This window comes from Eubalaena glacialis, chromosome 10 (genome assembly GCF_028564815.1).
Source record: "Eubalaena glacialis isolate mEubGla1 chromosome 10, mEubGla1.1.hap2.+ XY, whole genome shotgun sequence".
In the NCBI taxonomy this organism is placed as follows: domain Eukaryota; kingdom Metazoa; phylum Chordata; class Mammalia; order Artiodactyla; family Balaenidae; genus Eubalaena; species Eubalaena glacialis.
Window position 1 is genome coordinate 55,234,953 of NC_083725.1, and position 23,664 is coordinate 55,258,616.

Here is a 23,664-nt window from a genome sequence, read left to right on the forward strand (position 1 = left end):
AAAAAAAGATTGTAATATTGGAATTAATCTTGGAAAAGGGCATGAGCTTATTCTGGTAAAAAAACTGAAATTTACAAAGCAATGCAAATTGAATCACAGAAAGTTAGCACATTTCTAAGAGGAAGGACGCAACTGCTTTTGTTTGCCAGGCTACTAAGAAAGAATCCTTCAGCATTTGAAATGTGCCTCCTTGCATTACAAAATCTAGTAACTGTCCAGTGATAGTTTTACCAAGTGTGGTTGAAGTCACCCTGAAAATGAAATTCATGTCTCTATATGGATACTTATATGTATATTACTAATAAAACAGTTAATATTTTTAAAGTGTTCTACAGTTTCCAAATCATTGTGATATTCTATTTAATCCTCGGGAAACTCTATAAAGGCAGGTATTATTTTAAAAGCATTAGTCTCGGTTGGATGAAACAGGATCAGCTGGGAGACTGCTCAAGGCTGCACATTATTTAGTGGCTATAAGTAAGACTAGAACCTTGGTGCCTCTTGATTCTCAAGCCAGTATTCTTTCCTCCACATCTTTCAAAATATCACGAACTCTATCTTTATACAGACCAATAAGGCTCAGTATTTATAAGCATGGCCATGAAGTCCAAGGCATTATTTGATCCCTCATTTACTCACGTGTTGTGTGAACTCACTACGCCTTAGTTTTCATCCCTAAAAAAATGAATAAAATAAAACCAACCACCTTATACAGAGCTGTTCCAATGTTTCAATGAGATGACACGACATGGCGTGCACTAAATCACCAGCAAACAGTCAACATTATTATGAAGAATGCTTTCAATAGATTAAGCAGGTCTAATTAGCAATTTTACCTAATTGATCTGGTTATTTTAGGGAAAGGATGTTTCAGGCCCTTTTGTCATCATTTCCTACTTGTATTGTTGCGATGTCAAGAGTCAGCACAAGGGACAGTACAAAACAGAAGAAAGGGGTGCCAGCCTACAACTGTATTTGGCTATAGATATCTAGACATTATTATCAAAGGTCATTAATAGAGTCAGCATCTAAGACAAGGATATGAAGTGTAACTACTCCTGCATCTGGTTATTAATCACAGTTTTAATTATTTATAGGAATGTTTAATGAATGCTATCTCTATTCCACAGAGGCTACTCATGCACCAGTGGTGGAAAAAAAATAAAAGACATCCATTTCTAAAGGATAATATCTAGGACTCTTTCAACTGTTAAATTATTTCAATTATTTTCTATTGCCTTAAAAAAATTAAACACATGAAGAGGTATACAATAGTCTCAGTGACCTTAACCATCTTCATCCCAAGCAAATCAAAACTACTAGAATAGGAAGGAATGGACTGAATTATTGAACCAGATTTTTAGTAGAAACAGTCCAAGAGGTGATCTCCAGAAAAAACTTCATCTTCTGCCTCTTAATTCAAAATAAATTCCTAATTATTTTTTATCAATATGGATAGATTTTTGAACTTTAGCAGGTATACAATGTGGGTTTTTTGGCTAACAATTATTCAACTAGTGGAGGGAAGCCAAGGTAAATCCAGAGAGCAAAAGTTCTTAATTTGAAGCAAAGAAAGGCAAACTCTGGGAAAAATTCAGTTACATACACACATACAGAAATGTATATATATTCACATGTGAGCACAAACACGGACGATTAATACAGGTATCTAAAGCTAATTACCAAAGATTTGCACTTAATTTCATTCTTGACCCTGTCACCAACAAATTTTATGATGTTGGACTGGTTGCTTAAACTCAGCCTGTTTCTTTAATTATAAAATGAGAATATTAATACTTACACTGCCTCTCCGAAAACATTTGAAATAACTTACGTGAAAGCCCCCTTCTGCTTTGTAAAGCAGTACATCTGAATAAAGGATTGCTGGATTTTTATCTATGTGAAAAAATAATCAAAATTTTAAATATTTGCCTTAGGTGATCCGGAAGGGAGAAGTCAGCTGCTGTTGGACCTGCACACCTTGTAAAGAGAACGAGTATGTCTTTGATGAGTACACCTGCAAGGCATGCCAGCTGGGGTCCTGGCCCACTGATGACCTTACAGGTACATGTATCACAATGTCAGCACAGGTACATCCCCCAAAATCAACTCAAAAAGGACACAGACATGGGAGGAGGGGGGTCACATCTCCAAGCATTTCTCATCTTGGTGGAATAGTTTATGCAACAAAGAATTCCCTTACGAACAGACGCCTTCCCAACACCTGGGCTAATCATGAAAATCTTTAGATCGCTCGGAGAAATCGGCCTATGTTCCTGCCCTCACCCCCAAACTAGATCAGAATCCTTAGGTTTTCTACTGGGCATTTTCAGTCCATCTTCAGGATATTCCCAGAAGTTCCTAAGCAGGGCCCCAGTTAACTGTGATTTGAGGTGTAGAGAGAGAAGTATTAGCCGGAAGAGAGTAAAATATACCATGACATATCCAAGAACAAAAAGGTAGCACAGAATTAGGTAGAATTTGGTCTAAAACTCTTAGTTTCTCTTATTGCTTTTCCTTAATCTAAACCAGAAACTTCCAACTAATGAGTTTTCAAATAATGTCAACACAGGGTAAGGCTCATCTCTGCTTCGTTTGGGGAGAGTTTGGGGAGGGGGGTTACTTTTTCGTTTGTTTCTGTGATGTTTTGGTTTAGGAGTTTTTTCCTCCAAAAATGTGAAGGAATTATTGTCATTGTGTTCTCAATATGGTATTTCATAGCTATTTCTAATCTTTACATTATGAAAACAGGATACCTTCCATCTTTCCTTCCAATTCCTTCAATAAACATTTAGCAAATGCATATTAGATGCGTATTTGCCTACCACCGATATAAAGACGTAAAAATGAAGCTATGCCCTCTGTCGTCAAGAAGTTAATGAGGGAGGTAAACAGTAAAAATGTGATTACAATGAAGGACACAGGTTTGCGGACATGGAGTATGAGGAGGGGACCTGTGAAACTAAGTTTTCCAGGGAAATAAAGAGAAAAAGACATTCCAGGCAGAGGGCCCACCACGTGGTATGTCAGGTCACCTAGTGGTTTTACAGTTAAGGTGGATTAAGCACAAACTCCTAGAGGCTAGAGAATTATAACGTCATCAGTGTTAGACTCGACCCCTCATAGCACAAGAGATTATCCATGGTAGTTGTATTAGCTTATTCCAAAAACCTGGTTCTAAAAATCCTGTGATTCTGGGCCTTTTGAGGCCAGCTCACATTAAGAGTTGTTTTCAGTGACTGGTATTTATGCAGAAGACATTCCTTTTCTTAAAACAAAAAATTTAAAAATTCTGATTTAATAAAACACCCAAGTACCTTGTGTCCTATTTTCACCGTTAGATGATAAGCTTTCTGATACTCATACATCCTGCTATCCCCAGAGCCAAGTCAGTGCTGCACACAAAGTCTTTAATAAATTTAGTTTACAGATAAACTAAAGCACACACACGCACACACGCACACACACACACATACAGTAAAAATGTAAGAAAAAAATATGATTGGTTCTCTTGTGAGGGAAATGAAGAGCAGTTTTGGTGATCTTTTCCTTTATACTATTTGTTTACCTTTTTCTAATTTCTAATTTCAATATGGATTATCATTAAACCGAAAAACTATTTCACAGATTCAGCTATCCACGTGGCTAAGCACCTTGAACGTGAATATGCAGATGTAATTTTTTGTCCTATGTTTTGTAAAACTATCACAATGAACATGGTCTGCTTTTTCATTCATTCAACAGAAAAGTATTTTATTATTACTATTTGCACTATAATAATAGGTGCTGGAGAAATTGGGGTTAAAAATAGACATGGTTCTTATATCACCATCTTGTTGGGAGAGAGACATTTCTTTCTCTCTCTCTCTCTCTCTCTCTCTCTCTCACACACACACACACACACACTCTCAGACACATACAGACAGGCATGGACAAATTGTGTTAAGTAGTATGAAGTAAAAGAACAAGAGTAAAAAAAAAAAAATGAAAATATTAGGGGAGACATAATTTAAATTTGTGGTCATAAAAGATCTCTGAAGAAGTGAAGATTAGCTGAGACCTAAATGATAAATACAGAAATAGCTATCAAAACATGATGAGAAGGGCATTTCTTGCTGAGGCAAAAGCATATGTGAAAGTCTGTTTATGGGTAAGCCAATGGAAAAACGATGTCAGAAGAGATCAGGAAGGTAGCAGGGGCTAGATCATATACTGTATAGCCTTGTAGAACAGGTTCAGGATTTGAGTGTTTAATACCAAGTACAATGAGAAACCTTTGCAGGGGCTGTAGTAGAAGAAGAAAACATGATTGGATGTATAATTTTAAAACATTACTCTGGTTGCTGTGAGGGAGAATAATTTGGATAGGGATGGAAAGCGGAACCAGGGAGATAGGCAGGATGGTTACTGCAGGTTGCCACTGCAGGCACCAAGAGCTCTTGGTGTCTTGGGCTAAACAGTGCATTGGAAGATTTCAGATATACTTTGGAGTAGAACCAACAGGACATACAGATGAATTGGTTGCAACAGATATTAAGTAAGGCTACCAAATTTTCTGCCTTGAGGAAAATTTGCATTCTTTGATAAGGATCAATAGTTTGGCTTTAGACAAGATCAGCTTGAGATGCCTTTGAGATTTTCAAGTATGAATTAATTAATTTAACAAATTAAGGCCTTAGTTTGTGCCAGAAATGTAATAGAAACTGGAAATGTAAAATTTAGTCTAAGTTTCCAAGAAACTTATAATCTAGTGAGAGAAAAGCATATAAATAAGTATCCATGCAGTAGACCAAGTGCTGTAGGTGAGAAATGAGCAAAGTATTATGGAAAAATGAAGAAGGGCACACCTAACCCTGGAGAAATTAGAGAAGGTTTAGTCTTGAGGCATAATCTTTAAGCTCATTTTAAAAAAAGTGAAGAAGATCCTATCGGGAAAAGTGTGCAGCACTGAGGCTATGAACGGCACCAGCATCCTCCTAATTTCTCCAAACAAAAAGAAGTGAGTCATCTGAACTCTTCTCTCTTCTTGGCAACCCGTATCCAGTCACTTAGCAAGTCTGCCTATTTGCATTGCTAAATATTCTTCTCCCTCCTTCCTCTCCATTTATTGGTACAACCGTTCCCTTGACTAAGTTATCATCTCACGTTTGACTATTGCAGTAATTTCCCAGTTTATTTCCCTACTCCCAAATTTATGCCACATGCCTCCAAGTTTGTTTTTCATCTTGCTACTAGATAATGTATCCAAAATACAGATTTGTCCCTTTCATTTCATTGCTCAACACTGACCAGTGTTTTCATATCTCTATGGGATATGTCCAAGTTTTTCAACATGGCATACAAAATTCCCTCTCTCCCTCACCCTCTTATGATCTTTCTAATTTCAATCACCACCACTTTATAATTCTCATTTTACATTCTAGTATCAAGGGCTGCTTATAATTCTCATCTACACACAATGCTATTCGACTCCTCCACGTCCGTACAGGTGTTACCTTCCTTGCCTGGAATGCACTTACTCCACTTTGTTTACTCCTGCTCACCTTCTTACTCAGCCCAGATGTCACCTTCTCTATGATGCCTTCTTGTGGTACTTAGACTAGTAAGTCCTCTATTTTGTATTTCTTAAGCAAATTCTGCTTCCCTCTTTACATCATTTTCAAACTGGATTTTAATGGCCTATATCCTTATCTGCATCCCCTACTGAATCATTAGTTTCTCAAGGACATAACCATATCTCAATCACCTTTGCATTCCTAGCATCTAACACAATGCCTGACACAGAGTACGCACTCAGTAAATGAGTGTCAATCTGCAGTAAATGATGGGGAGTGTTACAAATGAAGATGGAAGTAAGTATTAGGGCCATCCTCTGAAGACAGCCTTGAACTAAGGAGTTTGGACTTTATCCTATAGACAAGTGTGAGGCCAGTGAAGTTTTTCAAACAGAAGAATGAAATGATTTTCCGCTGGCTACATGCATACATGTGAGTGTGTGTGTATATGTGGGAGGGGAAAGAAAGTGGGAGGGGAGAAGGGAGAATAAATACCAAACCTGAAAAGGTCTCCACATTGATATTATGTGAGATTTAACCTTTCATTAAGATCTCCAGCACTTTTCCAAAGAGCCTATAGCTGTTTGCAGCCCATCTCATTGACTCTGATTCAAAGTAACTTGGCACTTGGCACTGCTAGCTAAGCCAGAAGACTGCTCTGATGGCTTCAGCTATTCCAAAGCCTGCCACAGAGATGCTTGGGGCTGGCTTCAGAGGATACTGTAAGTCTTTCTTCTACCCACCCGGCTTACAGTTACCCCACTTCAGCCTATAACGTGACAGCTCAGGTCACTTTGGGTCAGTGCCCCCATTGTGATAATGGCAACTAACACATACATGTTTCCTGTGTGCCAGGAACTCTTTGAAGCATCTTACAAATGTTAATTCATTTAATCCCAACACAGCTCTATAAGATTGTTAGCACAGTTAGAAATCTTAGAATTGAATAACTGTTTAGAAAAACAACTAGGAGTGGCAATCAACTGACATTAATGTCTATATTATATTTAGCCATTTACTTTTATATATTCATAGAAAGATGTCTGAAATGAACATTACCTTAAGAAAAAATGTTTATGAGTGGTGAGATTGCGGGTTACTTTTTTGCACACACACATACACACACGTATGTGCGTATAATATTGAGTTATATTAAGAGTATGTATTTTCATCAATATATCCATTAAAATAAATTTTAAGCTAGCCATATTTTTAATAGCCATCATAAATTGGCAGGAACCAGGAACCAGGAATTAACAAGAGAAAGAAAGAAAACCAGGCATGAAAACCAGGAAGAAAAGAAAGAAAGAAGATTTTAAATGGAGGATGAGGGCAGAACCTAACAATATTCCTAATTCAAGTTATTTTCATTAAGTACAGCAAGTAGTTATTCTTTCTCTAACAATCTTCAGGTATCCATGTTAGCAGTGAATAGGATAAACAGGACCCCTGCCCTCAAAGTGATTATCATCCTAAATATTGACAAGTAATAATAAGATGCTGAGCGTTAACAGAGAAGACCAGAATGGTGCAGGAGCCTGTATCAGTGGAAGCTACTCAGATGAGGTTTAAAGTTGCCTCTTCAAGGAACTGTGTACATGCAAGAATTAAACGAAAGATGGAAGTTGGCCAGATTCAAATGAAAGAGAAGAGTGTTTTGGACACAGAATACAGAAACTGAGGAGGAACTGGGAGCACGGGGGCATGGGGGAGGGACGGAGACAGGCAAGCCAAGCAAAGGCCAACTCTTGCAGGGCTTCGTAAGCCATGGTAACTATTTTAAAGTTTATTCTAAGGGAAATTAAAAGCCATTATTTATTCATTCAGCTATCTATCTAGTCATTTACTCAACAAACATATAACTAGCACTTCCTCTGTTCCTGGCAATGTTCTAAGTGCTGAAAATATTTCTCTGACCAAAACATAAAATTCTCTGCCCTTTGATGTTTACATTCTACAGAACAGTTTTAAACAGGGCAATTATTATCTCCAGGAATAGCCAACAATTAGATAAGAAAGGAAATGCAATCATGATGGACTGCTTTATAAATGTTATGCACATAGTCAAAATGCAAAGTGTAAATATTGTTTAAAAACATGAGTAAAAAGGATACTGATTTCAGAATGATGGTTTCATCTGGAGAGAGATGGGAGGGAGTCAGGTAGGATTTACAAGAGAGGTTTCAATTATATCTGTAAGCTGTGTGTATATGCAATTTGAAACAAATATGACAAAATATCAACATTTGTTAAATCTGGATTTTTATGTTTGTTCTGCACTTCCCTGCATATTTAAAATTTTTATAATTTAAAATACTTCATATGATTTGAGCTATTTAAATACTGAATACTAGAAGATAAAATTTTTAAATAAAGACTGAATTGGGGACTTTAAAAGAAGGAAGAGAGAAAACCACAGGAAGGAAATTTTGCAAGTCACAATGTGAATCTGTTGGTGGTTTGGACTGTGATAATGTAGTGGGAATAAAGGGCAATGAAGAGATCAGAAATTTAAATCAACAGGAGGAGGGCATTGTTTCGCTGAGAGAAGAACACAACTGCAATGTGGTCTGGTTTGAAAGAGGAAGGAGGAAAAAATAGTGGAAGGCAACAATTTGGCTAGGCACTCAGAGAATTCCCTACAAGTTTCTGCCAAGACAACTTTTTCACTGCACACCGTTCCCCACCAGATACATGCAAAAACTGTCCTAGAAAGAATCTTTGTTTTCTCTCAAAGAATTTGGGATGGGTTATAAGTAGCAGATCTTTAGCTGCCCAGTCCAAAGCTAAAGCCATGGAAACCCTTTCAGGTGGGTTTGCCAACTCTGGCAACCTTCCAACAAACCCAAGTAAAAGGAAAAAGCAAAAACAACACGGCTTTCAAAAAGTAACTCAGTGGGAAGCTTTATGACAGAAAGTTAGAATGATTTCCTGCTTCTCACGCGCAAAGAAATGTATCTTATTTATTTTAAGTGCAAAGCTGTAAAATGGAAGGAGGGCAGTGCCTATCAACCTTTGAATGTCAATAGGAACATTCTCTAGGAAGTTCCTTTCGTTCCCTAAGTTACCTAATTGCTTTGGAGGTTGGAACCTTTGTATCTTCACTTCAGGGGCAAAAAGAGAACAGAGTCAAACAAAAGGGAGTTGGTGGGAAGCTGGGAGGGAGTGGAGGATGAGCTCCAAGGAGGCAGAACCACTGACAAGTTTTACAACTCCAGCATTTGAGTTACTCTCTTCCTATAAATACTTCCTTCATTTGTGTTCCTCAGTTTGTCCCGCTTTTCTTGGGACTTTTTTTTACCTTTTAATAAATAAGTAAATAAAAACGTGGGGAGAAGTGCTTTTCATCACCAATATTTTTTTTAACATCTTTATTGGAGTATAATTGCTTTACAATGGTGTGTTAGTTTCTACTTTATAACAAAGTGAATCAGCTACATGTATACGTATGTCCCCATATCTCCTCCCTCTTGCATCTCCCTCCCACCCTCCCTACCCCACCCCTCTTGGTGGTCACAAAGCACCAAGCTGATCTCCCTGTGCTGTGTCATCACCAGTATTTTTTAACTATCTTATGCATTATCCTTTTGAATCCTATGAGGTAGACTTTATTATTTTACAGCTGAATTAATTAAGACCCAGGAAGATTCTATAAGTTGCTCAAGGTCACAAAACTAGTGGAAAATCAAACCCAGGCACTGTGATTCCACCATTTTCTGCTACACCACATGCCTTTCTTCACAATCACGTTTTGGAGCCCCATATTTCCAGGAAATTACAGAAAGAGAAAAAATTCAGCTTTCAAGCTGGTCACATGTTAATTATCTCCAGGTTGCTATGATATTTTTCATTTCAAATGTGTGTAAAAAGTGCTGCCCATTTGATTACTACAATTCAATTTGGATGAGGAAAGGGTAAAAAAACCCTTTCCGTTTATTATGTGTTTCTGATTCTTTAGGGGAAATCTGTTACGAATTTAGATGAGAAATATGCGGTTTTTATTATTACAATTTTAATAAATAGTTCCTGTTAATATTTTAAAAGGAACAGGTTTTTATAATGGTGACCTCTAATTTCTTGGCTTATCTAGGTTACATAATAATCTGAATAGGAACACAAGCTCTACAAGCTGGTTATCCTATCACTCATTCATTCAGCATAAGTTGTTTTTTAATCAAGTTTCTACACTGTTTTCAACACTGTGCTAGGTTCTATTGATAAAGATACAAATGGAAGGTGTCTGACCTTCCACTTCCATGCCATCAAATGTCCACAGTAGAAGAAGGCTGACTTACATAATTGCATTAAGAGTGTAACATATGATACATACGATAACTGAATTGTGCATTGGTGGCACGCAAGACAGAAGTACTCATTAGCAAATAGCTCCAACTTGGTTCAAACAAAGCACTGGGCACCGGACACATAGTGATCATGGACCACAATTCCTACCCTCGAGTATCCCAGAGCCTGGCAGACACACACACAAATAAAGAGCAATTTCAATACATTAAGTATGCCAGGCATATAGTAGAAACTGATTTAATGTTTGTCCAATAAATAATAAGAGAGAGAGGAGGAATAAGGGAAAGAATGAATGAATGAACAGACCAAGAAAGGGAAGGAACGAAGGTGGAAGAAAATAAAGTGCTAGCCTGAGAGTAAAAACTAATTACACTGAGGACAGAAAATTAACCAGGTCTTGGAAGTTCAGTGGTACCTTCTGGGAGGAAATGGAAATAATGCATGTGAAAATGAGAAGTTAACCAGGTAAAAGGGAGCAGAATTTTCAAGGAGAAAGAAAAACCCTAACGAATATATCTAAGGAATGTGTATTCAAAAATATTTTTTCCAACATAACCAAGCTGTTTTGAGGCAAGCGAATCACTATTTCACATTCACTTTTCCTATCAAAGCCTATTTATGGAAACCATCCTTTTCTAAAGACCAAGCATCATAATGGTGACCAGTTGTCAAAGGAGGTGACTACTTTGCTTAACAATAGAATCCCCCCCAGGTCCCTAAGCACTTTCTAGATTTTCCTTACATTCATTACATAGACTCACCAATACTATCTAAGGAAGGTGAAATTTATGACAAATGTAGTATTAAAAAATACAGCTGAAATTTTTGGCTGCGTGTGAGACCTATCCGGAACAATTCATCTTTATTATCTTCCAATAACATAGTGGTTTAAATCTCAAAAGGGTTGGAGTTAGACACATCCATGTTGAAATCCACGCTCCACCAATGACTCACTGTGTGACTTTAAGCAAAAATAAATTTCCTTCTCTGAGCTTCAACTTCCTCTTACATAAAAATGGAGGTAACAGTAGTAACTAGTTCACAGTAGTAACTAGTTCACAGAATTATTGGAGAGATTAAATAGTACATAAATAGTTAGGCACCTGTTAACAGTTCAGTTATATTAACGATTATCACTCTACTGTTAATTAAGTTTAAAAAATATAGTGATGAGAAATGAATATAGAGATAGATTAATTGATTTAAAGATAAATGAGAAAATTTGGATAAAGTTCCAACCTCTATTGAAAGTCTTCCCCATTTGAAAGTAAGATCCTCTAAGTCAATGATTGTCTAGCCCAGTAAATGGCAAAGAATAGGCAATGAATTTGCATTTGTTGAACTAGCTTACTATTATAAACATCTCTTTTAATGTCATTTACATTACCTTCTTAGCTTTCTGATTCCAAATGAATGGGTTACACAAGGTTAACGTGATTTGGAAACTCCAGAAAGATAGTCATGAGCCACAACAATACTAAAAGGCATCTGGCATGTTTCTTTTTTTTTTTTTTTTTTTTTTTTGATTTCTTGTTGTTTCCCATTTATTTCTTTTAGGTTCTAGAGTGCTGATAAATTCAACTACAGTGCCCACTCTTTACTGTTTTTCTTTAGATTAATATATTTTGCTGCTATTTTGTTATCAATGCATGCATGACAAGAAGTACAATAATCACTGCTTGTATATTAACAACTGGACACATAAACTAACCACATTTGTTATTTTCTGTTAATGTTGGTTGTTTCCAGTTTGCCAAAGGACATTAAAAACATATTATGTGAACACTAAAATTAACATATTTTAATAGTCACCTGTTTTTGTCTTCCATTCTAAATTGAAATCTATTACTAAGACTGATGTTTTTATTCCTCTTATGCCTGAAATTGAATTCTTTTTCTTTTCCTGCCATCTTTTTTTTTTTTTTTTTTTTAAACATCTTTATTGAAGTATAATTGCTTTACAATGGTGTGCTAGCTTCTGCTTTACAACAAAGTGAATCAGTTACACATATACATATGTTGCCATATCTCTTCCCTCTTGCATCTCCCTCCCTCCCACACTCCCTATCCCACCCCTCTAGGTGGTCACAAAGCACCGAGCTGATCTCCCTGTGCTATGCGGCTGCTTCCCACTAGTTATCTATTTTACATTTGGTAGTGTATATATGTCCATGACACTCTCTCACCCTGTCACAGCTCACCCCTCCCCCTCCCCATATCCTCAAGTCCATTCTCTAGTAGGTCTGTGTCTTTATTCCCATCTTGCCACTAGGTTCTTCATGACCTCTTTTTTTTTTTTTTTTTCCCTTAGATTCCATATATATGTGTTAGTATACTGTATTTGTTTTTCTCTTTCTGACTAACTTCACTCTGTATGACAGACTCTAACTCCATCCACCTCATTACAAACACCTCCATTTCATTTCTTTTTATGGCTGAGTAATATTCCATTGTATATATGTGCCACATCTTCTTTATCCATTCATCCGATGATGGACACCTAGGTTGCTTCCATGTCCTGGCTATTGTAAACAGAGCTGCAATGAATATTTTGGTACATGACTCTTTCTGAATTATGGTTTTCTCAGGGTATATGCCCAGTAGTGGGATTGCTGGGTCATATGGTAGTTCTATTTTTAGTTTTTTAAGGAACCTCCATACTGTTCTCCATAGTGGCTGTATCAATTTACATTCCCACCAACAGTGCAAGAGTGTTCCCTTTTCTCCACACCCTCTCCAGCATTTATTGTTTCTAGATTTTTTGATGATGGCCATTCTGACCGGTGTGAGATGATACCTCATTGTAGTTTTGATTTGCATTTCTCTAATGATTAATGATGTTGAGCATTCTTTCATGTGTCTGTTGGCAATCTGTATCTCTTCTTTGGAGAAATGTCTATTTAGGTCTTCTGCCCATTTTTGGATTGGGTTGTTTGTTTTTTTGTTATTGAGCTGCATGAGCTGCTTGTAAATCTTGGAAATTAATCCTTTGTCCGTTGCTTCATTTGCAAATATTTTCTCCCATGCTGAGGGTTGTCTTTTGGTCTTGTTTATGGTTTCCTTTGCTGTGCAAAAGCTTTTAAGTTTCATTAGGTCCCATTTGTTTATTTGTGTTTTTATTTCCATTTCTCTAGGACCTGGGTCAAAAAGGATCTTGCTGTGACTTATGTCATACAGTGTTCTGCCTATGTTTTCCTCTAAGAGTTTGATAGTGTCTGGCCTTACACTTAGGTCTTTAATCCATTTTGAGTTTATTTTTGTGTATGGTGTTAGGGAGTGTTCTAATTTCATACTTTTACATGTACCTGTCCAATTTTCCCAGCACCACTTATTGAAGAGGCTGTCTTTTCTCCACTGTATATGCTTGCCTCCTTTATCAAAGATAAGGTGACCATATGTGCGTGGGCTTATCTCTGGGCTTTCTATCCTGTTCCATTGATCTATATTTCTGTTTTTGTGCCAGTACCAAACTGTCTTGATTACTGTAGCTTTGTAATATAGTCTGAAGTCAGGGAGCCTGATTCCTCCAGCTCCATTTTTCGTTCTCAAGATTGCTTTGGCTATTCGGGGTCTTTTGTGTTTCCATACAAATTGTGAAATTTTTTGTTCTAGTTCTGTGAAAAATGCCAGTGGTAGTTTGATAGGGATTGCATTGAATCTGTAGATTGCTTTGGGTAGCAGAGTCATTTTCACAATGTTGATTCTTCCAATCCAAGAACATGGTATATCTCTCCATCTATTTGTATCATCTTTAATTTCTTTCATCAGTGTCCTATAATTTTCTGTATACAGGTCTTTTGTCTCCTTAGGTAGGTTTATTCCTAGGTATTTTATTCTTTTTGTTGCAATGGTAAACGGGAGTGTTTTCTTAATTTCACTTTCAGATTTTTCATCATTAGTATACAGGAATGCAAGAGATTTCTGTGCATTAATTTTGTATCCTGCTACTTTACCAAATTCATTGATTAGCTCTAGTAGTTTTCTGGTAGCATCTTTTGGATTCTCTATGTATAGTATCATGTCATCTGCAAACAGTGACAGCTTTACTTCTTCTTTTCCGATTTGGATTCCTTTTATTTCTTTTTCGTCTCTGATTGCTGTGGCTAACACTTCCAAAACTATGTTGAATAATAGTGGTGAGAGTGGGCAACCTTGTCTTGTTCCTGATCTTAGTGGAAATGGTTTCAGTTTTTCACCATTGAGGACAATGTTGGCTGTGGGTTTGTCATATACGGCCTTTATTATGTTGAGGAAAGTTCCCTCTATGCCTACTTTCTGCAGGACTTTTATCATAAATGGGTGTTGAATTTTGTCGAAAGCTTTCTCTGCATCTATTGAGATGATCATATGGTTTTTCTCCTTCAATTTGTTAATATGATGTATCACGTTGATTGATTTGCGTATATTGAAGAATCCTTGCATTCCTGGAATAAACCCCACTTGATCATGGTGTATGATCCTTTTAATGTGCTGTTGGATTCTGTTTGCTAGTATTTTGTTGAGGATTTTTGCATCTATGTTCATCAGTGATATTGGCCTGTAGTTTTCTTTCTTTGTGACATCTTTGCCTGGTTTTGGTATCAGGGTGATGGTGGCCTCGTAGAATGAGTTGGGGAGTGTTCCTCCCTCTGCAATATTTTGGAAGAGTTTGAGAAGGATAGGTGTTAGCTCTTCTCTAAATGTTTGATAGAATTCGCCTGTGAAGCCATCTGGTCCTGGGCTTTTGTGTGTTGGAAGATTTTTAATCACAGTTTCAATTTCAGTGCTTGTGATTGGTCTGTTCATATTTTCTATTTCTTCCTGGTTCAGTCTCAGCAGGTTGTGCATTTCTAAGAATCTGTCCATTTCTTCCAGGTTGTCCATTTTATTAGCATAGAGTTGCTTGTAGTAATCTCTTATGATCGTTTATATTTCTGCAGTGTCAGTGGTTACTTCTCCTTTTTCATTTCTAATTCTATTAATTTGAGTCTTCTCCTTTTTTCTCTTGATGAGTCTGGCTAATGGTTTATCAATTTTGTTTATCTTCTCAAAGAACCAGCTTTTAGTTTCATTGATTTTTGCTATTGTTTCCTTCATTTCTTTTTCATTTATTTCTGATCTGATCTTTATGATTTCTTTCCTTCTGCTAGCTTTGGGGTTTTTTTGTTCTTCTTTCTCTAATTGCTTTAGGTGCAAGGTTAGGTTGTTTATTCGAGATGTTTCCTGTTTCTTGATGTAGGCTTGTATTGCTATAAACTTCCCTCTTAGAACTGCTTTTGCTGCATCCCATAGGTTTTGGATCGTCGTGTCTCCATTGTCATTTGTTTCTAGGTATTTTTTGATTTCCCCTTTGATTTCTTCAGTGATCACTTCGTTATTAAGTAGTGTATTGTGTAGCCTCCATGTGTTTGTATTTTTTACAGATCTTTTCCTGTAATTGATATCTAGTCTCATAGCGTTGTGGTCGGAAAAGATACTTGATACGATTTCAATTTTTTTAAATTTACCAAGGCTTGATTTGTGACCCAAGATATGATCTATCCTGGAGAATGTTCCATGAGCACTTGAGAAAAATGTGTATTCTGTTGTTTTTGGGTGGAATGTCCTATAAATATCAATTAAGTCCATCTTGTTTAATGTATCATTTAAAGCTTGTGTTTCCTTATTTATTTTCATTTTGGATGATCTGTCCATTGGTGAAAGTGGGGTGTTAAAGTCCCCTACTATGATTGTGTTACTGTCGATTTCCCCTTTTATGGCTGTTAGTATTTGCCTTATGTATTGAGGTGCTCCTATGTTGGGTGCATAAATATTTACAATTGTTATACCTTCCTCTTGGATCGATCCCTTGATCATTATATAGTGTCTGTCTTTGTCTCTTGTAATTGTCTTTATTTTAAAGTCTATTTTGTCTGATATGAGAATTGCTACTCCAGCTTTCTTTTGATTTCCATTTGCATGGAATATCTTTTTCCATCCCCTCACTTTCAGTCTGTATGTGTCTCTAGGTCTGAAGTGGGTCTCTTGTAGACAGCATATATATGGGTCTTGTTTTTGTATCCATTCAGCCAGTCTGTGTCTTTTGGTGGGAGCATTTAATCCATTTACATTTAAGGTAATTATCGATATGTATGTTCCTATTCCCATTTTCTTAAATGTTTTGGGTTTGTTATTGTAGGTGTTTTCCTTCTCTTGTGTTTCTTGCCTAGAGAAGTTCCTTTAGCATTTGTTGTAAAGCTGGTTTGGTGGTGCTGAACTCTCTCAGCTTTTGCTTGTCTGTAAAGGTTTTAATTTCTCCATCAAATCTGAATGAGATCCTTGCTGGGTAGAGTAATCTTGGTTGTAGGTTTTTCTCCTTCATCACTTTAAGTATATCCTGCCACTCCCTTCTGGCTTGCAGCGTTTCTGCTGAAAGATCAGCTGTTAACCTTATGGGGATGCCCTTGTGTGTTATCTGTTGTTTTTCCCTTGCTGCTTTTAATATGTTTTCTTTATATTTAATTTTTGATAGTTTGATTAATATGTGTCTTGGTGTGTTTCTCCTTGGATTTATCCTGTATGGGACTCTCTGTGCTTCCAGGACTTGATTAACTATTTCCTTTCCCATATTAGGGAAGTTTTCAACTATAATCTCTTCAAATATTTTCTCAGTCCCTTTCTTTTTCTCTTCTTCTTCTGGGACCCCTATGATTCGAATGTTGGTGCGTTTAATGTTGTCCCAGAGGTCTCTGAGACTGTCCTCAGTTCTTTTCATTCTTTTTTCTTTATTCTGGTCTGCAGTAGTTATTTCCACCATTTTATCTTCCAGGTCACTTATCCGTTCTTCTGCCTCAGTTATTCTGCTATTGATCCCATCTAGAGTATTTTTAATTTCATTTACTGTGCTTGTCATCGTTTCTTGGTTCCTCTTTAGTTCTTCTATGTCCTTGTTAAATGTTTCTTGCATTTTGTCTATTCTATTTCCAAGACTTTGGATCATCCTTACTATCATTATTCTGAATTCTTTTTCAGGTAGACTACCTATTTCCTCTTCATTTGTTAGGTCTGGTGTGTTTTGACCCTGCTCCTTCATCTGCTGTGTGTTTTTCTGTCTTCTCATTTTGCTTATCTTACTGTGTTTGGGGTCTCCTTTTCACAGGCTGCAGGTTCGTAGTTCCCGTTGTTTTTGGTATCTGTCCCCAGTGGCTAAGGTTGGTTCAGTGGGTTGTGTAGGTTTCCTGGTGGAGGGAACTAGTGCCTGTGTTCTGGTGGATGAGGCTGGATGTTGTCTTTCTGGTGGGTTCGTCCACGTCTGGTGGTGTGTTTTGGGGTGTCTGTGGCCTTATTATGATTTTAGGCAGCCTCTCTGTTAATGGATGGGGCTGTGTTCCTCTCTTGCTAGTTGTTTGGCATAGGGTGTCCAGCACTGTAGCTTGCTGGTCGTTGAGTGAAGCTGGGTCTTGATGTTGAGATGGAGATCTGTGAGAGATTTTCGCCGTTTGGTATTACGTGGAGCTGGGAGGTCTCTTGTGGACCAGTGTCCTGAAGTTGGCTCTCCCACCTCAGAGGCACAGCCCTGATGCCTGGCTGGAGCACCAAGAGCCTTTCATCCACACGGCTCAGAATAAAAGGGAGAAAAAATGGAAAGAAAGAAAAAAAGAGGATAAAATAAAATAAAATAAAGCAATTATAATAAAAAATAAGAAAAAAAATTATTAAGAGTAAATTTATTAAGAAAAAAAAATTTTTTTTTAATTTTTAAAAATAGATTTATTAATTTTTTATACTAAAAATAAGAAGAAAATTATTTAGAAAAAATTTATTAAGAAAAAAAATTTTTTAATTTTTTAAAATAAAAAATATGAAAAAACTTATTAAAAATTTTTTTTAAAAATAGAAAATGAGGAAAAAATTATTAAGAAAACATTTATTAGGGGAAAAAAAAATTTTTAAGCCAAAAAAAACAAAAAAACAAAAAAACAAAAAAAAAAAACGGACGGACCTAACCCTAGGACTAAGGGTGAGAGCAAAGCTATACAGACAAAATCTCACCCAGAAGCATACACATCTACACTCACAAAAAAAAGGAAAAGGGGAAAAGTTAATATATCCTGCTCCCAAAGTCCATCTCCTAAATTTGGGATGATTCGTTGTCTATTCAGGTATTCAACAGATGCAGGCACATCAAGTTGTTTGTGGAGCTTTAATCCGCTGCTTCTGAGGCTGCTGGGAGAGATTTCCCTTTCTCTTCTTTGTTCGTACAGCTCCCGGGGTTCAGCTTTGGATTTGGACCCGCCTCTGCATGTAGGTCCCCTGAGGGCGTCTGTTCCCCGCCCAGACAGAACGGGGTTAAAGGAGCAGCTGATTCGGGGGCTCTGGCTCAGTCAGGCCGGGGGGAGGGAGCGGTACGGAGGAGGCGGGGCGAGCCTGCGGCGGCAGAAGCCGGCGTGACGTTGCAGCAGCCTGAGGCGCGCCGTGCGTTCTCCCGGGGAAGTTGTCCCCGGATTACGGGAGCCTGGCCGTGGCGGGCTGCACAGGCTCCCGGGAGGGGCGGTGTGGAGAATGACCTGTGCTCGCCCACAGGCTGTTTGGTGGCGGCAGCAGCAGCCTTAGCGTCTCATGCCCGTCTCTGGGGTCCGCGCTGATAGCCGCGGCTCGCGCCCGTCTCTGGAGTTCGTTTAAGTGGCGCTCTGAATCCCCTCTCCTTGCACGCCGCGAAACAAAGAGGCAAGAAAAAGTCTCCTGCCTCTTCGGCAGCTGCAGACTTCCTTTCGGGCACCCTTCCGGCTAGTTGTGGTGCGCTAGCCCCTTCAGGCTGTGCTCACGCAGCCAACCCCAGTCCTCTCCCTGGGATCCGACCGAAGCCCGCGCCTCAGCTCCCAGCCCCCGCCCGCCCCGGCGGGTGAGCAGACAAGCCTCTCGGGCTGGTGAGTGCTGCTCGGCGCCGAGCCTCTGTGCGGGAATCTCTCCGTTTTTCCCTCTGCGTCCCTGTTGCTGTGGGATCCGCGCTGATAGCCGCGGCTCACGCCCATCTCTGGAGCTCGTTTAGGCGGCGCTCTGAATCCCCTCTCCTTGCGCGCCGCGAAACAAAGAGGCAAGAAAAATTCTCTTGCCTCTTTGGCAGCTGCAGTCTTTTTCCCGGACTCCCTCCCGGCTAGCACCGAAGCCCGAGCCCCAGCTCCCAGGCCCCGCCCGCCCCGGCGGCTGAGCAGACAAGCCTCTCGGGCTGGTGAGTGCTGGTCGGCACCGCTCCTCTGTGCGGGAATCTCCGCTTTGCCCTCCGCACCACTGTGGCTGCACTCTCCTCCGTGGCTCCGAAGCTTCCCCCCTCTGCTACCCGCAGTCTCTGCCCACGAAGGGGCTTCCTAGTGTGTGGAAACCTTTCCTCCTTCACGGCTCCCTCCCACTGGTGCAGGTCCCGTCCCTATTCTTTTGTCTCTGTTATTTCTTTTTTCTTTTGCCCTACCCAAGTACGTGGGGATTTTCTTGCCTTTTGGGAGGTCTGACGTCTTCTGCCAGCGTTCAGTGGGTGTTCTGTAGGAGCAGTTCCACGTGTAGATGTATTTCTCATGTATCTGTGGGGAGGAAGGTGATCTCCGCGTCTTACTCTTCCGCCATCTTGCCCCTCCCTCCTCCTGCCATCTTTTTTTTAATCACTCTCCCTGATCAAGTTTTTCTGGTTTCAGTGGATAATAATGGCATCATTATCCACTTTTCCTGTTTTCCTCAATGACAAGAAAAAAAATTAACCTTCTCAGAGGGAATCTAGCACCTATTGCCTTTAGTGTTTTTACATTTATATCTAACTCTGTGTTTGAAATAAAAGTAAGAATAGAGTTTTGGAGTGTCCCAGGGCTCAGTCTTCACCCTCTTTTCTATCTACATTTGCTTCACTGGTGATCCTACCCAGGTTCTTGTTCTCAGTTATACACTGAAGATTTCTGAATTTAAATATGTAGCCCAGACTTCTCATCTAATCTCCAGACTTGAATATTCAACTGCCTACTTGACATATTTATTTAAATGTGTGATAGATATATCAAATTCTACCTTTCCAAAACTGAAATCCAGGTCTTTACCTTCCTGATCCCCAAGGCTGCTCTATCCTTAGCATTCTATATTTCACCTGATGGCAAATCCATTCTTTCAGTAGCTCAGGCCAACAACTCTGGAATCATCTTTTGCGTTTTCTCATATCCTTTGGTCAATTGGTCAGGAAATTCCACTGACTCTTCCTTCAAATACAGAAGTCTACCACTTCCCATTACCTCCACTGTAAGATCCTGGTCCTGGTAATCACTGTTAATCACCTTTACTAGTGAAATAACCTCCTAATTCATCTTCCTGATTCTCCCCCTGCCTCTACCTACAGCCACTTCTCAATAGCCCGGGCACAGATACCTTTTTAAAAAGTAAGCCAGATCATGTTATTCCATTGTCTAAGAACCTACAATAGTTTCCTCTCATTCAAAGTCAAATTTATGTTCTATATGACCTAGCCCTTTGTTATGTATCTGGACTATTTTCCTCTTTATTACATCTCCCTCTATCCCCCAACACATTGGTCCTTTTGTTCTTCTGTTAAGATATCTGGAAGGCTGTTCTCCTAGGGTCACTGCCCTAGCTGTTCTCTCTGCTTGGAATGCTCCACCCCAGATACACATACTGCTGTTATCCTTGCCTCCTTCAAGTCCTTGCTCAAATGTCTACCTTGACCAACGTGTTTAGTACTACAAACTGTCCCCCTTTACCCTCTCTTCTACCTCTTACTTTCCCCACTTCATATATAACCTTTTATTCCATTATATTGTTAATGTATTAACTTATTTTTGCTGATCATATATTGTCAGTCTCCCCAGTTGGAACACAAGCTAAAGGGTAGGGGGTTTCTGCTTGTTTTGTCCACTTGGGAATAAGAAGCTCCTAGAACACAGTAGACACTCAATAAATATCTGAGTCACAAAATCAGAAAGGACATTTGGATGGAAGATCAACCACGGGAGGAAAATGCTTTTTACTATGCAGATTATTTGCAAAAAAAAAAAAAAAAAATGACTGACTAAAACCAGAGGAAAGGGAGCCTGAAAAGAGTCTAGCAAACCAGGAAATTAATTGAAATTAATTGTAAAACACTCATTATAGCTCAAATCATGTGTGTAAAATTCCCTTGATCCTCTATTGGTTTTAAAGTGATGACTTTAATGTTTTATTCTAGTAAAGTACAAAAATAGTTGTAAGCATTTTATTTTCTCAGTCCTGAGAAATTGCTTCACTGCTATTTTTCAGGTAATCGGTCTTTAATTTCTCATATGCAAATTCTTCTACAAGGGTTTCTCCAGATTAAAACCCTCATTATAGGGAAGGGAGTTCTGTATTTCCATTTTATGTATAGAAAAATGGAGACACAACTAAACCATGCAAGGATGGTTCAAATATAAAGAGATCCTTGGGAATCCAGTCATCCACGGGCAGAAAGCAGGCTGAAGAAGCTACTTGGTTGTAAAATGTGCCCTCTCTCATAAAAATGGAAAAAAGACTCAGATGGAAGGATCCCCATCCAATGAAAATATCTCTGAATGCTCACTGTTACTAAATAAATTCCAAAAAAGTAAAAAAAAAATGGAGACACAAATAACTAGAGGAAGCGTCTCGTATTCACCAGAAATATTTGTGTGCAAGCTGAAAATGAAGTGCATGTCTCCTGATTCAATTGTTCTCTCCTCCATTAACGTAATCATTCATTCATTCAACCTGTTTAACTGCGTGTTGTGTACTGGCTACTGGCTTGGCACAGCAGAGCAAAAGGCAAACAGTCCCCTGCTCTCAATTTGCTCTCCGTCTACTACATGAAACAGACAAGCGAGCTCACTACGAGCATAACAGTTGTGCTATTATGTGCAAAAAAATGTTGTGCAAGCGCTGTGATAGACACCGGCACAGGGAACTGCTTGACCACATGGGAGGAACCTGTCACTCCAGGAATCAGAAAAGCCATCCTCAAAGAAGAGCTGGAAAATGAACGAGGAATGAGTTAGCTAGTGAGGGGAGAGGGGAAAGGTAAAAATGGAGCAAAGTATTCCAGTCAGCACATTTTATTTAAATTCATGTGCTGTGTTTTTCCTCTCTTATTCATCTGCAGTATGACCGGAAGTCATATTTTTCCAAAGCTGGTCCCTACAAATGTGCATCTGTGATAATCCTCCCCCTCAGCACTCTGCAGAACTATTAAATCATTCTTTATGCCTAATTATGAAATTAATCTTTGCATACAATTTCAAATTCCCCTATAAAATGTAACCAATAAAAAAAATATAAAAGCTAAATAAAAACTATAGCCCTGAGTTGTCAGCTCTCTGAGGGAATTTTATTAAGGGAATCTAAAACAAAAAAATATGCAATAAACCTTGAAGGGCGTGAAATAGGCTGGGTCCAATGATAAATGGGTGGCTGTGAGTCCTCTATGTGGCAATGTTAGGAATGTCCTACAATCAATCCTTGTTCTCGTGTGCTGTGGGTACTTGGTGCCCATTCAGAAAAAAATTTCCACACTAGAAAACTTTAGGGACACAAAAGTAAAAATTTACCAATCAGTGTCTGGCTAGCAACCCTCAGGACATGTAAGCCAGGATGAGAACCTTGCTGAAGAATTTGAACCAATGAGATTTCTCAGAAGGGAGCATGGATCTATGTCAAATATTTATGTCAAATGTCAAATACTTATGACCACTAGCCCCTCCTTGCACATGGCAGACATTGCCAATTATTCATGATTCTCCTTCCTACTAAGTAACCTCAAGGCCCCTTTGAAAGGAACACTTTGATCAGTTTGTCTCTCCTGATGTAACATAAGTCAATCAGGTAATCAATCAATCAAAATGTTCACAGGGTTTTAATCTCAGCCCCAAAACGTCAGATTAAACCTCATATCCTTCCTCTGTAAAACAGAGTTAATAATACCTACCTCACTTGCTTATTATGAAGATTACCTAAAATATCTAGGATAACACCTGACATTTAGTAGGCATTCAATAAATGTTAGTTTCTGCCCTTTTTTTAATGCTGGCATAAACAGGAATAAAGTGGCTTCCCATTGAGGCAGTTTCCATAAAACCTACCAAACATTTTGGATAGAGACTAAATTTTCATTTGAGGGAGGAATCATGGTTATGTTTTATTTCATGCCAAGGTAATGGTAAAATCAATCAACTCTAGAAAATGCCTTTTTGGGAATGCCTTTTTTTTTTTTTTTTTTTTGAGAGAACAACTCCAAATTATCTTTTATTTATACAAAAAGGGCATATTTAGCAAAAGACACACTGAGAAAAGAGTCGCCATGGCCCAGGAGACAGGGCAGGGAGGTGACAGGCCTTCTGAGGCCCTGTTGGGGAGAAGGGGTCTGGGAAAAGTGGTGAGAAGTCCTGGGTAAGTGCTGAGTGGTGGGGGCCACAGAAAGGAGGAAGCTCCAGTTGGATCAACACTGTTGGCAGGTCATGGGTGGGATTCACAGTGACCTCGCTGCTAACTCTTTTGGGGGTTTCCAGTTAGTGCTGCCGACTGGAGTTGAGAGCCGCCCACTGGTTCCTGGAGGGCACCCACCAAAGGACACCAAAGGACAAAGGCTTCCCTGGTGGTGCAGTGGTTAAGAATCCGCCTGCCAATGCAGGGGACACGGGTTCGAGGCCTGGTCCGGGAAGATCCCACATGCTGCGGAGCAACTGAGCCCGCATGCCACAACTACTGAAGCCTTTTTGGGAACAGTGTATCTGAACTTTATACTAAACAACACTTGTTAAAGAATGACTTCTGTTACTGCCTCCCTCTTTCTTCTACTCATAATTCCCAGATC

General features: G+C 38.9%; 1 protein-coding gene and 1 long non-coding RNA gene across 9 annotated transcripts in view; one reads left to right on the plus strand and one right to left on the minus strand.

Moving 5' to 3' along the window:
- Positions 1 to 23,664, plus strand: part of GRM5 (glutamate metabotropic receptor 5) — a 534,341-nt gene that overhangs the window by 439,120 nt on the left and 71,557 nt on the right. For all 5 annotated transcript variants that reach the window (XM_061202741.1, XM_061202744.1, XM_061202745.1 and 2 more), the window contains exon 6: positions 1,938 to 2,064. In XM_061202741.1, the coding sequence (XP_061058724.1) occupies positions 1,938 to 2,064 (127 nt within the window). The remainder of the gene's footprint in view (positions 1 to 1,937; positions 2,065 to 23,664) is intronic.
- LOC133099222 (uncharacterized) overlaps positions 1 to 23,664 on the minus strand; it is a 243,028-nt gene that overhangs the window by 148,149 nt on the left and 71,215 nt on the right. The window lies entirely within an intron of this gene.